The sequence below is a fragment of the Cupressus sempervirens genome, unplaced genomic scaffold (genome assembly GCF_028749045.1).
Source record: "Cupressus sempervirens isolate cs-2001-9-10 unplaced genomic scaffold, ASM2874904v1 CseChr00s100002_03, whole genome shotgun sequence".
NCBI classification, from domain to species: domain Eukaryota; kingdom Viridiplantae; phylum Streptophyta; class Pinopsida; order Cupressales; family Cupressaceae; genus Cupressus; species Cupressus sempervirens.
In genome coordinates this window covers 4,040,728-4,062,762 of record NW_028322207.1, presented here as the reverse complement: position 1 = coordinate 4,062,762, position 22,035 = coordinate 4,040,728, and the positions used below count along the sequence as shown (strand labels likewise).

Here is a 22,035-nt window from a genome sequence, read left to right as displayed (position 1 = left end):
CGAGAGGCAGTAATGCTTCTCAAACTATCCGTAGCTGATGACCAGCTTTCTCAGATTCCATCCGACAAGATAGCTGCCGAAATCTGGACACATCTAAAAGGTCTTCATGAGACTTCCAACAAGAGCAGAGCCTTCTTTCTGAAAAACGCTCTGTTTTCTATTGTCATGGATGAGCGCACCTCGCTCTAGGCACACGTGAATCGGATTTAGGAAATCCATGATCAGTTACTTGTCATCGGTTGCAAGATGGAGGAAGAGGATATTGTGGTAATCACTCTTCGGAGTTTACCAAAATCCTATGAGCATTTTATCGAGACTCTCAACATCACATCTACTGGTGTTGATCTAAAGTTCATTGATCTCTGCACCCTGCTGCTTTAGCAAGATCGGTGAAAACAACAGTTCGGTAGCAGCTCCAGTTCTACCTCCACTGAGCAAGCCTTTGTTGCGAAATCCTTTCAGAAGGATAAGGGCAAGTTTCAGCGACCATCTCAGCAGAAGTCTTTTGCTCCAGCATCCGATGGTACCAAAAAGAAGAACATTCAATGCAACTACTGTCACAAGTTTGGTCATATGAAGGTTGAATGTCGGAAACGCTTAGCTGCCCAGTCTAAGCAATCAGGTTCGTAACCCAAAGCGAACAGTGCAGAGCGCACTGAGCAGGCGGAATCTGCCTTTTACGCCTTCATGGCTAAAAGACTTGCAGATCATGTGAAGTCATCTGCCTGGTACATTGATTCAGGTGCCTCTCGACATTTCACTCACCGCAGAGACTAGTTTACTGACTACCAGCCTTATTCAGATTCTGTTATTTTTGGTGGTGGAGAAGAGTACACGGTTGTTGGTAAAGGCAACATTCAAATTCAGTCTGTTGGGAGGAATCTCATATTCCTTGATGTGTACTACGTTCCAGGGATGGAACTAAATCTACTCTCGGTCAGTCAGTTGCTGCGACATTCTCCACACGTGGCAGTCACCTTCAGTTCACATCAGTGCACCATCACTGATCGGGCGACTAAGTCTACTGTTGCAGTTGGTCTTGAGGATCATGGTCTTTTCAGACTTACTGATTCTGGTGATTCTCAACTTAGCTATGGCTGCTTGGCGATCTTCCATCAGCACACTTTGGCATCAGTGATATGGGCACTTAAATGTGCATTATCTCTCACAACTTGCTCGGGATGAGCTTGTTCTTGGTTTGGCAGAGGTTCAAACTCAACACCTTGGAGTTTGTGACGCATGTCAGGCTGGGAAGCAACATCGCACACCTTTCCCCAGTGGCGATTCTTGGCGAGCTTCTCAAGTACTTCAGCTTGTTCATGCTGATATCTGCGGCCCTATGGCCACTCCTTCTGTTCTTGGGTATAGGTATTTTCTTTTGTTTGTAGATGATTTCAGTAGAAAAATGTGGGTGTATTTTCTTAAAAAGAAATCCGATGCATTTACTGTATTTTAGAAGTTTAAGCCCTTAGTTGAAAAAGAGTCTGGGAAATCTATTATTACTCTTAGATCAAACAATGGGGGGGAATTTTGTTCTAATGTTTTCTCCAGCTTCTTGGATACACATGGCATCCAACACCAGTTCACCACACCCCACATGCCACAACAGAACAGTGTAGTTGAATGTCGGAATAGGACAATCATCGAGATGGCTCGTTCCATTCTCGAACACAGACATGTTCCGTAGTTTTTTTGGGCAGAAGCAGTTAACACTGCAGTTTATCTGTTGAACCGGTCACCCACAGTGGCGGTCAAAGGTAAAACTCCGGAAGAGGCCTGGTCAGGTCGCAAACCCAGAATCAGTCACTTGAAGGTTTTTGGCTCTCTTGCTTTTGTTTGGATCCCTGATGCTTCACGCACCAAGTTGGATGCCAAGAGTCAGAAACTGATGCTTGTTGTATATAGCAGTCTTCACAAAGCCTACCGCCTTATTGATATTGAGACATCTCGTCTCATATACAGCCGCGATGTAGTCTTTGATGAGCACCGAGGACCATTCATGCCTGCTTCTCCTGTTCCTGATCCAATAGACCAGCCTATGCAGGTTCATGATTTGGGAGTTTGACTTCCATTAGGTCCACCTGATGGGAGGGCTCCAGTACCTCCTGCAGCTCCAGTCATGCCAGTGATACCTGTACAGACACCTCAAGCTTCTCCTGCAAGATCACCTCGTTTTGAAGATGCTTCACCTGAGTTTGATTCAGATTCTTCTGATGAGGATCCTATTGATCAAGCATCTCCTAGTACTATTGTTGGTCATTCTCCTCTCCGGCCTAAGTGGTGGGCTAAGACACTTGCTGATCTTCATGATGATGAGCTCATTGATGGGAGAACTGCTCGAAAAAAGAGCAAAACTACAGATTCTGTTAACTTTGCTCTTATGACCAACATTCACAGTGTGTTTGAACCTCAAACATATTCCGAGGCTAAAGGAATTCCAGAGTGGTAATAGGCCATGCAATCTGAACACCAGAGCCTGCTGAAGAACAACACTTGGGTCCTTTCTGATCTTCCCCCAGGGAAGAAACCCATTGGTTGCAAATGGGTCTACAAAATCAAATACAAATCAGATGGTACTTTGGATAAGTACAAAGCTCGTTTAGTGGCAAAGGGCTTTTCTCAGCGTCAGGGCATTGATTATGAGGAGACCTTTGCTCCTACTGCAAAGATGAGCACCATCAGATTAGTCCTAGCCATGGCAGCACAGTTTGGCTGGAAGGTCCATCAGATGGACGTAAAGAGTGCTTTCTTGAATGGTGATCTCCATGAAGAGGTCTACATGACGCAGCCTCCTGGTTTCAAGGTTGCTGGTAAAGACCATCAGGTTCTCAGATTGGTAAGAGCTCTCTATGGTTTGAAGCAGGCCCCTCGGGCATGGTACATCAAGATTGATACGTACCTCAGTGATCAGGGCTTCAAGAGGAGTTCTTCAGACTCAAATCTGTACATCAAGACTACTGACAATGACATCATCCTTCTGGTTATCGATGTGGATGATCTGATCATCACTGGCAGTTCAGCATCTTTGATTCAGGGAATCAAACAACACTTATGCTAGTCTTTTGATATGACTGACCTTGGGCTCATGCATTATTGCTTAGGTGTTGAAGTTTGGCAACAGTCTTCTGGTATATTCATCTCTTAGTCCAAATATGCCAGGGCCTTGTTAGACAAATTTCGAATCCAGGATTTGCAAACCTGTATCTACACCTATGGAGAAAGGTCTCAAGTTATCAGCCAAGTCCGATTCTCCTTCTGTTGATGATACTACGTATAGGCAACTAGTAGGCAGCCTCATCTACCTATCTGCTACTAGGCCTGATATCAGCTTCGTAGTCAGCTATATTTCACGCTTTATGACAGCTCCTATGGCTGATCATTGGATGGCAGCAAAGCGTGTGCTTTGTTATGTGAAGGGCACTTCTGATTATGGACTTCTGTATTCTTGGAGTTCTAATCCTGAACTCAGTGGGTTCACAGATTCAGATTGGGTAGGCTCTGTTGATGATAAAAAGTCAACATTTGGATATGTGTTCAGTTTGGGATCCGGTGCAATCACATGGACCAGCAAGAAGCAGCAGGGAGTCTCTCTCTCTTCTACAGAGGCTGAATACAGAGGGACTGTTAAGGCAGGATGTGAAGCTGTCTGGCTTCGTCGGATGCTTGGGGATATTCAGATGTCACCAGCAGGACCGACTACTCTGTTTGTTGATAACAAAGGCGTTATCAAGTTAGCACGGAATCCAGTCTTCCATGAACGAACCAAGCATGTGGATGTTCATTGTCATTACATACGATAGCTGGTTGAAGACGGGACTATAGATCTGCAGTATGTTCCTACCACAGATCAGAGTGCAGACATTCTCACCAAGCCTCTTGGTCCTGATAAGTTTGTCAAATTCAGAGGACAGCTTGGTGTGTTAGATAGATTAACCATTAAGGGAGGGTATTACAATAATAGATAAGACGTCTATTATTAGTAATGGTTATCTATTGTAAATATTTAGTTAGCTTTAGTTAGCTTTCGTTTTTTTAGTTTTATTTGTTAGAATAGAATATTTCTATTCTTTCCGCCTTATTCTTTTGTATAAATTGACCTCTTGGTCTCTGCTAACGAGAAGCAAGTATTTACCAATTACCTCGTGATAAGATTTACCAAATTGAAGGGAATATCGAAAGCAAGAGATTAAATAGAACAAAAGGCTTAGAGCAAATTAAACAAACACTTGAAAACACAAATAAGGACTTTGAAGACTTCAAAAATCAAGTGTAGGCTTAATAAAATGAGAAACAAAAGGGACTTGACAAAAGCCTGCAGTAGAAGGATTCACTATGCAAATTGGGAAGAACTGGTTGATCAGTGTTGGGCAATTAAATAGTGAATTATCTCATAGATATGTGAAACATAATTGAAAAAGTTTTGTACAGTTACCTCCATCATCACAAAATGGAGAACAACATCTAATTGAAGTGATAAAGGTTGTTACATTATAGAGTACGAAAGCATATTTTAGTGTGCATCAAATTTGGTGGGATATAAGATTTGGTGAAAGCAAACCGAAATTCAATAATGGAAATTCTGAAGAAGAAAATCTTCTCCAAGGAATTTAATGACACATTTAATGGTGAACAACCCAAAAACCTGTTGAAGGAAGATATAATAGGGGAATGGGCTCTACAAAACTATGGCCAAGCAACGAAGCCACAAGAGAAACTAGGTATTTTCTTAGCCCACGTAAGGATTGTGTGAGCATGGTGGAAGGGAGAAGGTTGTGCATGGTCAAAAGTCATGGACAGAAGCTTGTTTTTGTACTTTTATATTTTGATGTTTGAGTGTAAGAGATACATGTTTGAGCCTTTTGGATATTAGTAAACTGTGGTTTTTTGATGTTTATACAAATAGATACATGTTTGAGAGAGAGTGTATATGTGCGCGTGCTTTTGTCCCCTAAGGTCCCCCCTTCCCCGTCTCTAAAATGCTATGGAACATTGTATAAAATAGATCTTAGCAAAATTTGATGACTTGAGAGTTAATTTACTGTTTATACATAAAGCAATATCATTACATTCCATACAACAATGACATATATAACCCTTAAATTTTACAATGACAAACAACAATTGACAAATGCAATTCTGATCTCTTCCGTGTTACATCAATGGTTGGACTTAATTCAAATAGTTCAAAATTATCAGCAAATACAACAATTGTTCATATCAATAAAATTTGGAGTTCCCTAGGATATTGGAAAAGTGACTAAAAACAAACATTATAGGAGGCAAGGGAGTCCAAATGTGCAATTTTCAAACTACCATTTTGGATGGGTGATGAAACTATCTTGGTGTAGACTAGTGATTTTCTGACCATCTTGTTAATTATGAAATCACTACCTTTCTTGTTAATTATGAAATCACTACCTTTGAAACTAGTAGTTCTGTAATTGTCCTTTGTTATATCAACGGTTGCATAATCAGCCCTTTTTGCCACTCACTGTTTCACACAAATGCCAATAAATCCTTTATTTTTACCTAAAAACTTTCGCTCCGATCAACAAAAGTGTTCTACAATGCCATTGATTTGTGGTCTGACAAACACATATTTTGATAATTTTCAATTGTGGGGGGGTTGAGAAAACTGTTTAGTTTTTTGTAGTACACTCATTCCTTTTAGATGAGTCCAACCTAGGTTGGCTATCTAAGTTATAGAAGTGGTCATCTCTTCGAATGATGTGCAAATGTAGGACAATGCTTAAGTAATGTACACAAAGGAAAGCTGTCATGTTTATGGCCTAATCTTCAGTAAAGGGTAAAGCTTAATAGAGAAACTAACAAAGTAAAGAGTGTAACTGACAACTAGGAAGGGACTAGCTACTTTAGAATTGACATTTGTGTGAGGGCACCATTTCAAATTATTGCACAAGAGTAAAAGGTACTTAAATAAGCCTTTACACATCAAGGAGTTAAATTAGGATTGAGGACCCAAAGATAGAAAAATCATTTACTAGGGGACATCATTGGGCTAATGATTTTGTTCAAATGATAGTTGTTGAGTTATTATGAGATGAAAGGAGTACAAAGCTTTCGTAAAAGAGAATGAAAATGAAGATGCATGAAGGCAAAAGGCTGTTAAAGAAAATGCTTTGCATCTATATCAAAATAAAAGATGAGATAAATGAAATGTTCACTGCTTCTTCATTTAAGAATTGAATTGGTTAACGTTGTTGGGCTTGGGCATAAACATGGATGGTCAGATTTACATTTCTGTGGAACCCTATCCATTGATTAAAGCTTGTGTGATACAATTATTTTCCAAATCTATTCACTTAAATGATCGTGTTAGGCTTGGCAAGATGTGAGTTAAGTGTAGTCAGTGATGGCTTCACAAGTCTCCACTATGTCTAGGTTGCAAAGCAGGGCAAGGTAGAGACAACATTTTTGATAGAGTGGGGACCCTCTTTTATAAAACTTGATCCCTTTTGGTTTGAAAAAAGTGCAATAGTTTTTAGTGGATACCTTGTAGGGATTTCATCCATAATTTTCTCCATTGTATGCTGACTATTGATTTGTATATGGCCTCTTCGAGTTCCATCACGAGAGCATGTGGCTATTCTTTGAGAGACTAGGCAACTATAGATGTCACTCATTTTGAAGAAGTGTGGCTTTTTGCCATCATTTGGAAATTCACATAGGTGTGTGGCCTGCAATAAATACTTGCTTGTTGAATCAATGAAGGCTGTCATGATATTGCAATGTAAAGAAACACACACCCAAAAGGATTTGCATGCTTTGTTGGCACATACCAGGTATTATTGTAACTTCGTTAGGCACTATAGAACATTTAAGCCAAGCTAGAATTACTGAAGAAGGATGATCCTCATTGTGAAGAGCCTTTTTAGATCTTCAAGGAAAAGTTAGCATGTGCATGGTTCCCACAATTCTTGAACTAGCAGATCTCCTTACATAGTTTGGAGAAGCTACAGAAATCACCTCATCTACTTTGCTATCAGAAAGTTATTATGAGGTGGACAGTGATAAAGTTCCTGCTTAAGAAGTTAAGATAAATAGCAATAACGAAAAGTAGAACATATGCAAATCACCAGAAGATACTTTGGGAAAATCCTTCCAAAAAATGAAGGGAAAATCCAGCCACACAACAAAGTATCACTTTATTGATAATAAAATTTTAAGTGTACAATGCTTTTTGCTTGATGCGATATATAACAAAATTAAGAGCTCTTCACATCACAACCGAAGGTCTCTTTAATTTACCAAAATATGACTCTTTGTATTTCCATATGCATGTCTCAACGCTTGTCATAAGACACATGACTTTATATTTAATATTACAACTATTTGCATAAATGTCCTGTTCAGCTAAAGGTGACCATAACAGTAATAATGCTCATATTTCTAGAGATAAAGATCTCTATTGCAGCTCGAATCTTCAACACTCACTCTTAGCGAGAGGAAGATCTTTAGCTCAAGAGTCACACAAGGCTGCATCCAAAAATGTCAATGATAAATTCTAATCGTATAGATTCTCATAAAAATAATAATTCATGGAATCAATCAACATGAAAAAACCTGCAAGAATCACAACCAGCTTTCATTATGAACTCTCTCAACGAGATGTTATCATAGAATCTCTCAACATGACACTCCTACAAGGCTCTTACATCACAAACTCTCTCTATGTAATGCTGTATGGAATCTCTCAACATGACAAGCTTGCAAGAATCATTGCCAACTTACATCACCAACTCTCTCAATGTGATGCTGTCGTGTACTCTCTCAACATGACATCCAACTCCCATCATAAAATAAAGTTTAATAACTGTTAAATAGTGTAGAAAAATGAAATAAATTTAAAATTCTCATAGCTACAAAAACTGTTGAATATTGATCAAATCCTCGCAAAAGGGAATTTTTTGAGAAAATTTCCAAAATCTAATGAAGAAACTAGTTTTGTTTTTATCTTTCAATTCTAGGAGAAGAATTTGCTTGGTAAAAACACACACGAGCCTGAGAAAATCTTGGAAAATACTCTTCAATAACTCACTGGACACATTTGATTCACAAGCTGGCAAATAACCTGCCAAGTTTGTAAAGTTTAAACTGTGTTTAAACAGACAAATATTACATAAATATTATAGCTTATATTACACATAGGACATGAAAAATTGGAGGGTTTTGTATTAAAAATATAATAATGTAGCACACTAGTCTCATCAAATTTTGATGTCACGACTCATGATATTTCCTGTTGTCATACATATAGAAGTGTACAAGTGATAGGGCATGGTTTGGGAACAGCCTATGTCATTGGTACAATGCTTTTTATTCAAAATAACTTAATGTTGCTCACACATAATTCATGCAGATCATAACTCGATGCACTTTAGTTGTTTCATTACAATTTATTACATAGTGTCACTGTGGTCTTCTTGACCTATGATTTCTTTAACTCTATTCTATGGAGACTACTTTCTTGCTGTAAAATGCTTATCGTGTAATGAGAGCATAGGTGGAGGAACCTCCATCCTCATTTGATATTCCATAACTCACCAAATCCTATATCACTACAAATACTAGATTCATTTGACTATAATAAGTATTATTTTTGCTGAAGAAGTTTATCTTGGTACTCAATGTACAATATCTATTATTATGTTTCTATAATATTGGTTGTCTGACTATGCATTATTGTTTGTATTAAGTGTTTGTCAGCTTAGGGTAGTCATAAGCATTAGTTGGTTGACTGTTTATTCCTCCTAGCAACTGTCGGATCCTTTGAGTAGATTTTGCATTGTCAAGGAAAGTAGTATGATTTAATCAGATTGATTCTAATCCTTGGGTAGCCATTTTTGGTCTTCTTCTGTAATAATTCCACGTGCGAATAAAATATAACTTACTCCTGTATCTGGTATGCAGTGCTATTGTTCTTATTGATTCATGTATTTATTTTATCATATAGAACAGTAAACAATCATACCCTCAAAGTTTGTTATAGTTTAATGTAGAATTCTGTGGTCTTATAGTTCTCTAATTCATTATTTGATTTATTGGTCATTTTGTTTCTCACAGGTCATTATGTTGTGATCTGTGGCTATGATATGGAGACTGATGAATTTGAAATAAGAGATCCAGCTAGTTCTAGGTATGACTTCTGTTCCACGGGTACTGATTTGTTGCCTCATTTTGTTCACTAGAGATTATTATAACAATTTGGACTTGAATGGAAATAAATTATACACATTGCGAGAACCAATTGTAAGAAAACCACCTCAAATATCAAATTTTCAAGTAGATACTATTTGTCATAGCAACCTCGTACATAATGTGAAACATGTTACAGGCATACATACCAGTTGAAATATGTTAAATTATAGGATGGAATTTTATGAAGATGGTATATCTGGTTACAAGCTTAAGCTGTTTGGATTCCTTATGGACACTTGTTCACTGGGGTTTTCATCTGCAAAATGTGTCATAAATTATTCGACAAGCTAGCATGAATGGTGGCTTGAGCTGGAAAAATTATCATTCATGGTTGCTGGCAGTATTCTTTAGATAGAATACTATCTTCTTTTTGTGAATTAACCATATACTGAAACAAGCTCAAAAATCACAATGTGTAGCCCATTGGCATCATTTTAATCTGAGAGCCTTCTTTTCTCAGGGTCCCCTACAAACATTCTTTTAACTTGAATTTCATCAAAGGTCCAAGTTCTCTGTGGGCTTTGGGGCTGTATGTCACCTGTGTGAGAGTCAATGAAATCTGATGGGAAACATGCTGTGAACAGTATTTTATCATTTGTGACAACCATTGGATACTCACACACTTCAGGTGATGTTCCTGTTTAAATTTCCTTTTCCTTACATAGACTAGTTAGTCCATCTCACACAGCATCCTTCTACACTTCACAGTTCTACATAAACATCTTTTACAATAGAGACGTTCAAAGATGTTTACCTGCAGCTAGTTTCTGTGACATCATATAATTCTGTAATGTCCCCATTTTTAGACCAACATCAGTAGAGCACTAAGACACCTTGTGGGCAAGGAGTGGCTGTCCTTGACCTCTAATAGGAGATAGGAGATAGTATATTAATAGTTAAGAATCAAAGAATAAAGAAGGAAGCTGTGAAGTCTTATAAGTGACACGCTTTCATAAGCATACACAAAGACCAAATCCAATCATGTATAAGAATGAGAATCATATAGCATGGGTATCATCATGAAGTATCCAGGACACCATTGCATATCAATGATAACATACTCATAAGTATCCTCAACAATCACTGTCAAAAGAACAGATCAAGAAAGAGTTGATATTAGATACAAATCAGATGGTTAAGGAGCCTAAAGCATGGAGGTCCTGGACGTATGCAGTTGTTAGACTATTAGCTATGTGTATCTGTTACCAGCAAGTAATTAGAATGAGGAAATCAATTAAGGCATATACAATAAAGAGTAACAAGGATAGCAATGCAAATTAAGCAGTATTGATTAAGAAAAATAAACAAAGATAATGATTAAGGCTAGTTTGATCCAGTCAACCTATCCGGTATCGAGTAACAGAGAGGATTGATTTGATTGGGAGATTGTAACTTGTGATATCAAATGATTAATTATTAATGTTAACAGCATAACATATGGTCAACCATAATATTGACTTACTGAATCGTAATATGGACGGTGACTAGCAATAGATGCACATAAACACAGATATATAAGACATTGGTAACATTGACAACTTCATCCATATTGTGCAATGAAGACAAATGAAGACTGTTCTTAAGAGATCAAACAGTGACATAGAGACTGATAAAAGGTCTATTGACTACAAGGAAGAATATCATCATCAAGATAAGAGGCACAGTGAAATTGAATCACTAGCAACACCAATTACGAATTACGAATATGATCAATTGGCACTAAGATCATAACTTAATCAGCTCTCAGATAATTGATCCAGTGAGAATTCACTTGTTAATTCAGTAGTTTCAATTAAGTCGTAATGAATGTGATTACGCTAAGCTGGCAATTTGGGTGCAGATGCGGATGTGTGGATGTGCAAAAATGTGTCTTGGGGTTTTGGATGCTTATATATATATATATATGCATTGAAATGCAATAAATATACAAAATTAAATCATTTGACAGTATGATACTTCATCATTGATCAAGATAAATATTAATGCCAATTGATAGTTCACAAATATTCAAATTGAAATAACTAATAAGCCATATCATATAGTGTAATGTCCCCCTCTAATTTCCAAATAATTGGAAAAAAAATATTAAATGCTTCTTTACCGCTTTTCTTAGCATTTAATAAATTAGATATTAATGAATATACATGTATTCATATAACTTCCAAGTTTAATGTTTCAGTTATAAATATTGAAGTTAAAGTGAGAAAACAAAACAAATAATAGAAAAAATGGAGCACTAGCTGAGTATGTCTGTGTGGCTCAGGAAGCTAAGCAACCTGGAGCATTACTGAAACAGGGAGAGAGGTATTTGCGGAAGAGTGGCAACGCTCAGGATGGGGAGGAGAAGATTATTGACGGGTAACAAAGCTCTGTTGAAGGGACTTATCTTCAGCTGAAATTGTTGCAAGCTCAGGATAAGTCATTGGGGAAAAAGAAAGAATTCGAGAGGTAAATAGTTATGCGAAAGTTTTTTAGTGACCTTTGTAGATTCATAACTAGCTTACCTTAGTTCCTTAGACATTGATAGGTGTCCAGAGAACATTGCAATGAAGGATACCAAATCAAAATATTCAGAGGAAGTTGTTATCATTTGTAAAGAGCTTGAAGAAGTTTGAAATTGTTGGAGGTGTGGTAGGAGTTCGGACCATTAACTCATGATTTACATTAAGACGTACAATGGAGGTGTAACTGCTGGAAGGAACAAAGAAGGTTAGCATTAGGTTAAGACAAGTTAAGAGCTGAAGTTGTGAGTAGCTAAATAACAAAGGGATAACAAATTTTCCGTCCAAACATACACAATGAACCTGTTTGGGGTAGAAGCAAGAGAAACCTTGGTGGGTTGGTTGAAGGTGTTGGATAAATTGTGTAGCAGTTAACATAACAACCATAAGGAGAACCTTGTGATTGAACTATATACTCTAATAGAAGGGGGGGTCATAGTTTGTTTGTAGTCCCAGTCGAGATAGGGTGTTATATTGGAAGCCAACATCTTATCCAGTCCTTGGTGCGACTGATGAAGCTATAGCACTTGTTCGAGGAACAATAGGAGCATCATCTCTTGCAAAGTCAAGGTTGCTGTAACTCATGAAGCATAGAGATTCTTTTCAAACATTCAATATTCTTGAAGAATGTTATATGACAGTCTTGCTTAATGAGAATTTATTTCGATAGTCAAGAGGGGTGAATTGATAGGAGTTCTTTAAATAAATGTGAGTTGTTGCTGATTTTATTATTCTGTGCAAGGATTAACATTACTATGGATGTCATCTGCTATTAGTCTTTTTTTTGAGAAATTTGTGTCTTTAATTGAAGGCAGTTGAGCTAATAGGGTAGCCCATTATAAGCTCTTGGGTATAGCTCACTGGTTAGGCGTCTATTACAACACTACATCTGCAGGAGTAAATTAAATACTAACTTGGACCAGCTGCCTGAGATTGGGCAATCTACCTTTTAGATAAAAATAATGGACAGGAATGCAAAGACTAGTGGGATTGAGAATACCTTAGGAGAATTGACAAGGACACAACGGGAAATGATGAATTTGATGGCTCAATCACAACAACAAATGACTCAAATGCTTACATAGCTGGTACAACATCATGCAAATAATTGAAACCATGACCACACTATGAACCAAGGAAAAAATGGAGATTGGGGACGAAGTTCTAATTCGAAGGTGCAGGGACATCAAGGGAATAATGGTTCAACATTTTGCTCCAGGCCAATAATGCCTAGTTTCAGTCAAGCTCATAATATACCAGTAATGAATGAGCATACAGATCAAAAATTTCACAGACAAGTATGGGCTGATTGACAAGCATTGGAAATGAATTTCTAGGATGAAATGCCATTTCTAGATTACATTTCCATATCGTATTTTAATGGGTCAGGAAAAGTGAGAGCGGATCATGGGTTCGGGAGTTGGATATATTTTTCCAGCTTAAATTAATGGCGGAAGATGAAGCAATCAAATTTGCAACCTTGTGTTTGGAAGGGAGTGCTCATGATTGGTGGTATCATGGTTTGATTATGTTGGGCCATGATCAGATTGTATCCTATGCTGAAGTTATTGAAGGATTGATTGATCATTTTGATGAGAAAGATCCTGAGTTGGACTTCATAGAGTTGGCACAATTAAAACAATGGGGAACTGTGGAGAACTATATTTCAGTTTTCCATACAAATTCAGTTTCAATGGCGGATATTTCTGAGAGAAGATGGGTGTTGCTTTTCTTAGACAGATTAATGGAGCCATTGAGGGGTTGGGTTAAGGCTTTAAACACAATTAATTTGCAGGATGCCATTAAAAGGCTAAGGGAAATGAAAGCATCATCTTCAAGAAGCAGACACGTTCTAAGGAACCTCCATCACAAGAGGGATAAGGACAAGAAACATTCATAATGATGCTGATTAGTCCAAAAAATTGCATATCAGATTGGATGATGAAAAACAAAATGAGCCGAAAAATAAGAAATTGTGTTTCCAATCTAGGGAACCTTGGTACCCAACTCATAAGTGTCCATTGAATGCAAAGGTGAAGCAATGAGAGTATTTTACAGCCTCTGAATCAAGTCCTGAAAATTCAGAACAGTAGGTGGAATCAAGCTCCAGTGAAGAAGATTCTACATTAAATGAATCAACAGGTGAACATAAGAGGAAGAGTTATATCACCTAATTAACAAGCTTGCAGAAAATTGGGTCATTTAGAGTTAGAGTGGTATTGTGTGGGCAGAAAATAATCACATTAATAGATATCGGTGCGACCCATAATTTCATAGATGGAGTAGTAGCACAAAGAGGCTTGAGGACTGAAGAATGTGAAGGATTTAAAGTAATGATTGTTAATGGATTCACAATCACCTACACACGTGAGATATCAAATTTATGCATTTTGCTGGGATAGTATGAATTGAAGGATGATTTCTATGTGCTTAGCATTAGAGACACAGATGCGTTGCTTGGCATCCAATAGTTACGTTCACTTGGTGAGTTTAGAATGAATTTGCAAACAATGTAAATGGAATTTTAAGTTGAAGGAAAGAAGTTTCTTCGTAGAGGAATGACAAGTAGAAATCCTAAGATAGTTTAGTTTCTTTCAAAATAATGGAAAGACTAATGAGGTATGATCAATTGGAATGGGCAGAAGAGTGTGTTATCACACCAACTGATTTGGGAAAGCAAAGCAAGAGTTTTTTGTCTGAAATTAAAACGCTATTGGATAAGTACAACAAGGTTTTTAGTGACATCGCATATTGAATTCCATTGGATAGAGGCATTGAACACATAATAGAGTTGGAGTAAGGGGCTTAACCAGCCATAAACACTCCTTATAGACATTCAAAAAGACATAAAAGATGAGATAGAGAAGGCAATCAAAGAGCTGTTGGAAATGGGTCACATAAGGCCAAGCAAGAGTCCCTTTGCTTCTTCTGTGGTCTTAGTGAAAAACAAAGATGAAACCATATGCATGTCTATTAATTAGAGGGCATTAAACAAAAGAACAATGAACAATCGTTACCCCATTTGCATTGATGAGCTGCATGGAGCTTGCATCTTTTCCAAGATAGACTTGAGATCCGGGTATTGCCAAATCAAAGTAAGGAAAGAGGATTTGGAGAAGACAACATTTAGGTGTCATTATGAGCACTACAAGTTTCTAGTCATGCCCTTTGGGTTAACTAATGCACCAACACCTTTCCAATCTTGTATGGACCAAATTTTCCAAGCAGCTCTGTAAGTTTGTTTTAATTTTTTTTGATAACATTTTTATATATAACAGAATGTGGGAAGAGCACTTGAAACATCTAGAGGAAGTGCCCATAATTTTCGAGGAGTGTTTATTTTCTATGGAGTTTGAGTGTGAATTTTGTTTAATGGAATTGTTATATCTTGGGTATGTCATTAGTTCCCAGGGAGTTATTGTTGATCCCGAAAAAATAAGACAATCATGGATTGGCCTCCTACTAATTTATCATAGCTGAAAGGGTTCTTTGGTTTGTGTGGATTCTATAGAAGGTTTGTAAAAGGTTTCTCGTAAGTGGCTGCCTCAGTGATTGATTTGACAAAAAAGAGAGCCTTTGCATGGTCAAATGAGGCACAAAAATGTTTTGATTAGTTCAAGGAACTTGTGAGTTCATGCCCCGTGTTACCAATACCTGATTTCACTAAACCATTTGAGCTGGAATTTGATGCATAAACTGAAGGGATAGGTGCTGTCCTCACACAAAACAAACATCTGATTGCTTTTGAAAGTAGAAAGTTGAGGGGAGCTGAAAGGAGCTACTTAATCTATGATAAAAACTACTTAATCTATGCTAAAGAGATGCTAGCCATAATGCATGCTCTTGCTAAATTTAGGTAATATCTAGTTGGGAGTAAATTCACTATTAAAACTGATCACAATAGCTTCAAATACTTCCTAAATCAACAAGACGTGAGTAATACAATAAAAATGGGTGAGTAAGTTGCAAGCTTATGACTTTGACATTGTTTATGTGAAGGGGAAAAGAAACATTGTAGCCAATGTCTCATCTGGAAGACCTCATTTATGTTCAATAGTGGAGATAATAGCTGATTGGAGGAAGAGTATTACAGCTGAATATGCTAAGGATTATTGGGCTTCAAACTTACTTGAAGGTTAAACTCATGACGACAGGTATAAGGTGCAATACGAGTTGATACTCTATAAGGATGGGATTTTCTTATTGACAAATTCCAAGTTTAAATCTAAACTTCTGAAATCTTTTTATAACACTCCTATGGCTGGTCATCTTGGTTTCTTTAAAACATACAAGTGAGCGAAAGATTTAGTTGGAAAGGGTTAAAGTTGGAGGTTCAAAAGTTTGTACAAGAATGCCCAACATGCAAGCAAAACAAATATGAAAACACATATCCAGCAGGGTTGCTTAGCCCTTACCCATTCCAAATAAAAAATGGATTTTATAACCGGCCTACAAGTTGCTCAAGGTAAAAATTGCATCTAGGTTGTAGTTGATAGATTGACTAAATTTGCACATTTCTTTGCCATATAATCTCCAAATACAACAATACAATTAACCGACCTCTTATCCCGTCAAGGAGAGCAATCTTGACGAATTGAAAGCATTGAAAAGGGGTCCTCCTGTAAGGAGAATTAAGGAAAATGTGGCTATGAATAAAACTATAAAGTTGGGATGAAATCAAGATACTCATAAAGAATAGAAGACTCATGCTGCTAATAATCAACATCAAAGGCACATCATTGACATGTGTTGAGCATCACTAATATATTCCTAAAATTTATGTCTGGATGATCAAGACCATGCATATAATTTCAAACAAATATTTTTAATGTGTTAAGTGGCTAATTGAAATGCTATTCCTTATGAGTCACAATACTTGAAAGTGAACAAGGCATGGTGCACATAATAGTTCTCACACTAACCCTCGAGCTCGATGAACAAAGTTAAAACATCTAATGGTTGTCCTGACTATAAACAAGCTATTCAATAAGGATCATTGGTGTCAGAGACATGAAATTTAAGCCTAATTAATGAAGGGAACAAGATATAATTCTAAAGGCCAATAGAAAGAACTTCTATCGCAGGTACATTTGAGAACATTGATGGGATGTTAACTTAAACTCAGAATGATCACGAGTAGAATTATTACCTTTAGTAATCATTCGAAATGGTGTTGAGGAATAATCAGTTCAGTCTCGTTAAAACAAATTAACCCCGTCCCAAGTATTTCAAACTGGGATAACGACAATTTGCTTTCTTTCCACAATGAACACCCCCATTTCAATTGCTAGTAATAAAATGACAAATTATGGCCACAAGTTATTTGACAGAATAATGATAGCCGCTTGGAAGACCCTAAAGTAACGAAGGCCTTGACAACAAAGGGTTTGATCATGAAGTTCAATAATGACATTTAGTAGCTCGATATTCACACCATATTTCAAAGAGTTGTGTTGGTGTAAATAAGTAATTACTATTTACACTTAAGTTTACTTAGGTTAATGCATATTATATTATTTATTTATTACTCACCTAGGAGTATGCGTACTCTTGTGAGTTGTCATGTTGACAACATAGGAGTTTGCACTCTAATTATGCACATGTTGTCTACACTTAGGAGTTAGCACATTATTTGTGTAATGTCCCCCACTTAGCCAGTTTGGAGGTATGTTGTCGTTAGCCCATTCTTGTATGGTCCTGAGGGCTAACCAGGACTTCAAAAGGGATCCTGAGGTTATTTGGCCTAGTCAAATTTAATTACAGGCCAAACGGAGTTCGTTTGTTGGGTTGTTAGGAAGACTTACTATTTTTAGTAAGCCAATAGGGGGATGCAGTGCCTTCAATTTTTAGTGACAGGATGAGATGCGTTTTGTTGGGCTCTTTCTAATGAGCTATTATATGTGGGATTTCGAGTTTATTTGGCATATTATTTTAATGTTTGAAGTTACAACGGTAAAGTGACTATTTAAATTAAATATTATAATGTTTCATAAAGTCACTTTATAAAAATCAAGAGTCCCCCTTTTGAGTACATACATGGACTTTGTAAAAAGAAAAAAAGAAGTAATATTAAAAGTCATGTATTATCCCACATTGGCAAGACGGAAGCGTGGAGCAAGTGAGGAAGGGATTAAAAGGAAGAGGATAGCTCTCATTTATTCAGGGTTTGAAAATATCAAAGAAATTGGAGAATTTTCTGGAGATTATATCTCAATAGTTTGAAGGACGAAATCCCTTCAAGCTAGAAATCTTGACGCCATTGAAAGATATGGTCTTGAGATTCAACATGGTAGCAGTTTGAAAAAAGAAGATACGAAAAAGCAGCCCGAAAAAAGCAGAACCGAAAAAGCAAGTGGAAAAAGCAATCCGTAAAAGCAGTTCAAAAAGCGGAACTGAAAAAGCAGGCTAAAAAAGCGAGTACGAAAAAGAAGGCCAAAAAAGCAGTTCGAAAAAAGCAAAGCAGAAGGGGCAATAAGAAGGAAATTATTTCAGCCATCTACAACCAAGTTCTTTTGTTAGTATTGTTTTTAGGGTGTTATAAGCTTTTAGCTGTAAGTGTGCATTATACCAACATTATCATTTTGTAATCCATGTAAATGCCAAAGTCTTGGCCATATTTCATGAGCATTGTAATTTCCATTGCAATTAAGAAGCTAATAGTTGCTGGTGTCATTTAAGCAATTTAATATCATTATTTATCAGCTAGTTAGTTTGCATACCAACTGTTTGTAAAAATGCCAATTGGCTGTAGCTGTTCATTTCTCATGCTTAAATCATATATATGCACTGAATATTGTCAAATTTAGTAGCACACTCATGTTAGGTCATTTGTGTAGTCCATTGTAGTCTTCTAGCACAAGATTTTCATTGATGCAAATTGTAAAAAGGTCATTTGAAGCTAGCTGAAATACTATATCAGTCAGACGTCCCTTGCATGTGAATTGTTTGATGAAATTCCTTGAGCTTTCATTAGCATTTTTGAGGACAGAATTGAGGAGGGTTATTACAGTGGTATCAGAGCTATAAGTCCTGCCATCCTATGGAGGCCTTATAGGGAATTTGGAACAGCCAGATAGAGGGGAAAGTGTTTGACAAAATTTCAAAACACTAAAATCAGAGCATTTTTTGTTTGAGCATGTGACAGGGGCCTTATAATTTCCGCAATACCAGAGCAAGACAAAATAGGACTTCAGACCTGCAGAGCAAACAGTCTAGTTCATCCGTGCAGGTGGAGATAGAATCCAGTCATACAGACACAGAGGAGGTATTCTTTCATCAAGACATCAATATGGGTGATTGAGATGACAGGAATGCTCGGGATCCTGGAGAGGAAAGATTCTTACAGTTATTAGAGACCTTGGCACAGGGACAGCGATTAGCAGAACAGAGGGCACAGGAACAAAATCAGAGAATGGAGGTTATGATGCAGATGATGGCTCGTCAAATGGGGTTGAACGCTAACATAGGTGGAGGAAATAATCAGAATGGTAATAATCAGAATGGTGACAATCAGAATGGGAATAATCAGGATGGGACACATAATGGAGGTGAACAAGTCGGGAACAATTTCGGTCATGCACCCCAGCAAGCTAGGACAGTGAGTTCGAGGCCCATGATTCCCACATTTCCTCCTAGAGCTCCAGAGCAGCCCGTACCAGAGCCCCAAATCACTGATATACAGGACCAGTTGAGGACAGATTGGGAAGCCGGAGGTCCAGATTTTACTGCTGCAATTACCTTTAGGGAGTATATGGATGTGGGGATGAAACATATGCCACGTGGACATGACAGGAACCAAATCTATGAGCTACGGAAGAAAGTAGGGAAACTTCAGTTACCATATTATGATGGCTCGGGAAAGTCTACAGTAAGAGCTTGGGTTCAAAAGCTTGATATATACTTTCAATTGAACCCTATGCCTGAGGAAGAAGCTATTAAGTATGCAGCAATTCATCTGGATGGGTTAGCACACGAGTGGTGGCATCATGGTATGGTCACTATGGGTCATGCACACATTACCTCATATGTGGAGTTTACGGAGAGACTGATTGAACGTTTTGATAGGAAGGATCTAGAACTACATTTCAAGGAGTTAGCTCAGCTTAAACAATGGGGATCATTGGAAACATACATTTCAGAATTTCAGAAACTTGCAGTGTTAGTAACAGATGTATCTGAACGGAGGATACTGGTTCTATTTATGGATGGGTTAGCTGATCCGTTGAGAGGGTGGATTAAAGCTCTCAACCCTCCCACTTTGCAGGAAGCCATTAAGAAAGCTCGTGACATGGATTCCTCTTCAGCTTCTAAAAATAAATTCCAAGCAAAGAGTTTCCCTTCGAGGAAAGATAAGGACAGTAAACCTTTTCGTAGAGAGGGTCAGCCACCTAAGGAGGAAAGTAAGAGGTTGGACAATGAGACACTTAATGATCTCAGGAAGAAGAAGCTTTGTTTTCATTGCAGGGAGCCTTGGGATTTGTCACATAAGTGTCCATTGAAAGCAAAAGCCAAGCAGATGGAGTACTTTTCAGCCGAAGAGTCAGTGGATAGAGATTCAAAGCAGTCATCAGAATTAGATGGAGATGATAATTCTTCACATGAGGAAGCACACAGTGATAGCACGATAGCTCAGTTGTCCAGTATACAGGAGGCCGTCACTTTCAGAGTTAGGGGAACTTTGGATGGACAAAGATTTGTGGCACTCATTGATACAGGGGCAACACATAACTTCATTGATGAAAAGTTTGTGACACGTAGAGGGCTACATACAGAAGAGCATAGGGGATTTAAGGTGATGGTTGCCGACGGCTTCAAAATCGACTGTACCAAGAAAATCTCCAACTTGCAGCTTCGTTTGGGAGATTATGACATGGTGGGAGATTTCTTTGTTGTCAACATTGGTGATCAAGATATGGTGCTTGGGATGAATTGGATGAAATCTCTGGAAGAGTTTACATTTAATCTCCAGAAAATGGAAATGAGGTTTGAGGAAAATGGTAAGAAGATAGTACTCAGAGGTTTGTCAGATGGGAGACGAGTGGTGTCACTCAAGCGGATGCAGAGTTTCTTTAGACACGACCAAGTGCAGTGGACAACAGAGTTCAGAGTAATGCCTGAGGTGACAGAGCAACATAAACAGGAGTATCCCCCTGATGTACAAAAAATAATAACCAAACATACTAAGGTGTTTGGTGAGATACCTCCAGGGAGACCCCCGAATAGGGGAATCGAGCATGTTATTGAGTTAGAGGAAGGGGCTAAGCCAGTCATCATCACACCCTACCGCCATCCAAAGAGATATAAAGATGAAATAGAAAAGGCAATCAAGGAGTTGATTGACATGGGGCACATACAACCAAGTAAGAGTCCTTTCGCTTCTTCAGTAGTATTGGTGAAGAAGAAGGATGGTACAATGAGGATGTGCATTGATTATAGGGAACTAAACAAGAAGACAATCAAGAACCGATACCCTATTCCGTGCATTGATGAGCTTATTGATGAATTGCACGGTGCCTGCTACTTCTCTAAGATTGATTTGAGATCCGGCTACCACCAAATACGGGTTAGAGAGGTGGATGTGGAGAAGACAGCTTTTAGATGCCACTATGGACATTTTGAGTTCTTAGTCATGCCCTTTGGGTTGACTAATGCCCCCGCCACTTTCCAGTCCTGTATGAATAGAGTATTCAGAGATCAGTTGAGGAAGTTTGTGTTGATTTTTTTTGATGATATACTGATATATAGCCGTACTTGGGAGGAACATTTGAAGCATATTGATGCAGTGCTCAACATTCTAGAGAGGGAGTCATTATATGCCAAGATGAGTAAATCCGAGTTCGGGATGACAGAGTTGCTCTATCTAGGGCATATTATTAGTGCAGGAAGTGTTCGGGTTGACCTAGACAAGATCAGGGCCATTCTGGATTGGCCACCGCCGAGGAACATTTCGCAACTCAAGGGATGTCTTGGGCTTTGCGGGTTCTACCGTAGATTTGTGAAGGGATTTTCACAGATAGCAGCACCACTTACATATTTGACATGGAGAGACAGTTTCAAGTGGTCAGAGAAGGCTCAGGATTGTTTTGACAGGTTCAAGGAGTTGATGAGTACATGCCCTGTTTTAGCCATTCCAGATTTCACTAGGCCTTTTGAGCTGCAGTGTGATGCCTCAGGAGAGGGCGTAGGAGCTGTCCTCATGCAGGACAAACATCCCATCGCATATGAGAGCAGGAAATTACGAGGTGTTGAGAGAACTTACAGCATCTATGACAAAGAAATGCTAGCAATCATGCACGCGCTAGCTAAGTTCAGGCAA

The 22,035-nt window shown here is 38.1% G+C and overlaps 1 protein-coding gene across 1 annotated transcript in view; it reads left to right on the top strand.

Annotated features, from left to right (window-relative positions):
* The window catches only part of LOC149527837 (guanylyl cyclase 1), a 247,302-nt gene that overhangs the window by 173,885 nt on the left and 51,382 nt on the right, over window positions 1-22,035 (top strand). Inside the window, exon 8 of the mRNA XM_089812105.1 lies at window positions 9,085-9,157. Within this exon, the coding sequence (XP_089668231.1) occupies window positions 9,085-9,157 (73 nt within the window). The remainder of the gene's footprint in view (window positions 1-9,084; window positions 9,158-22,035) is intronic.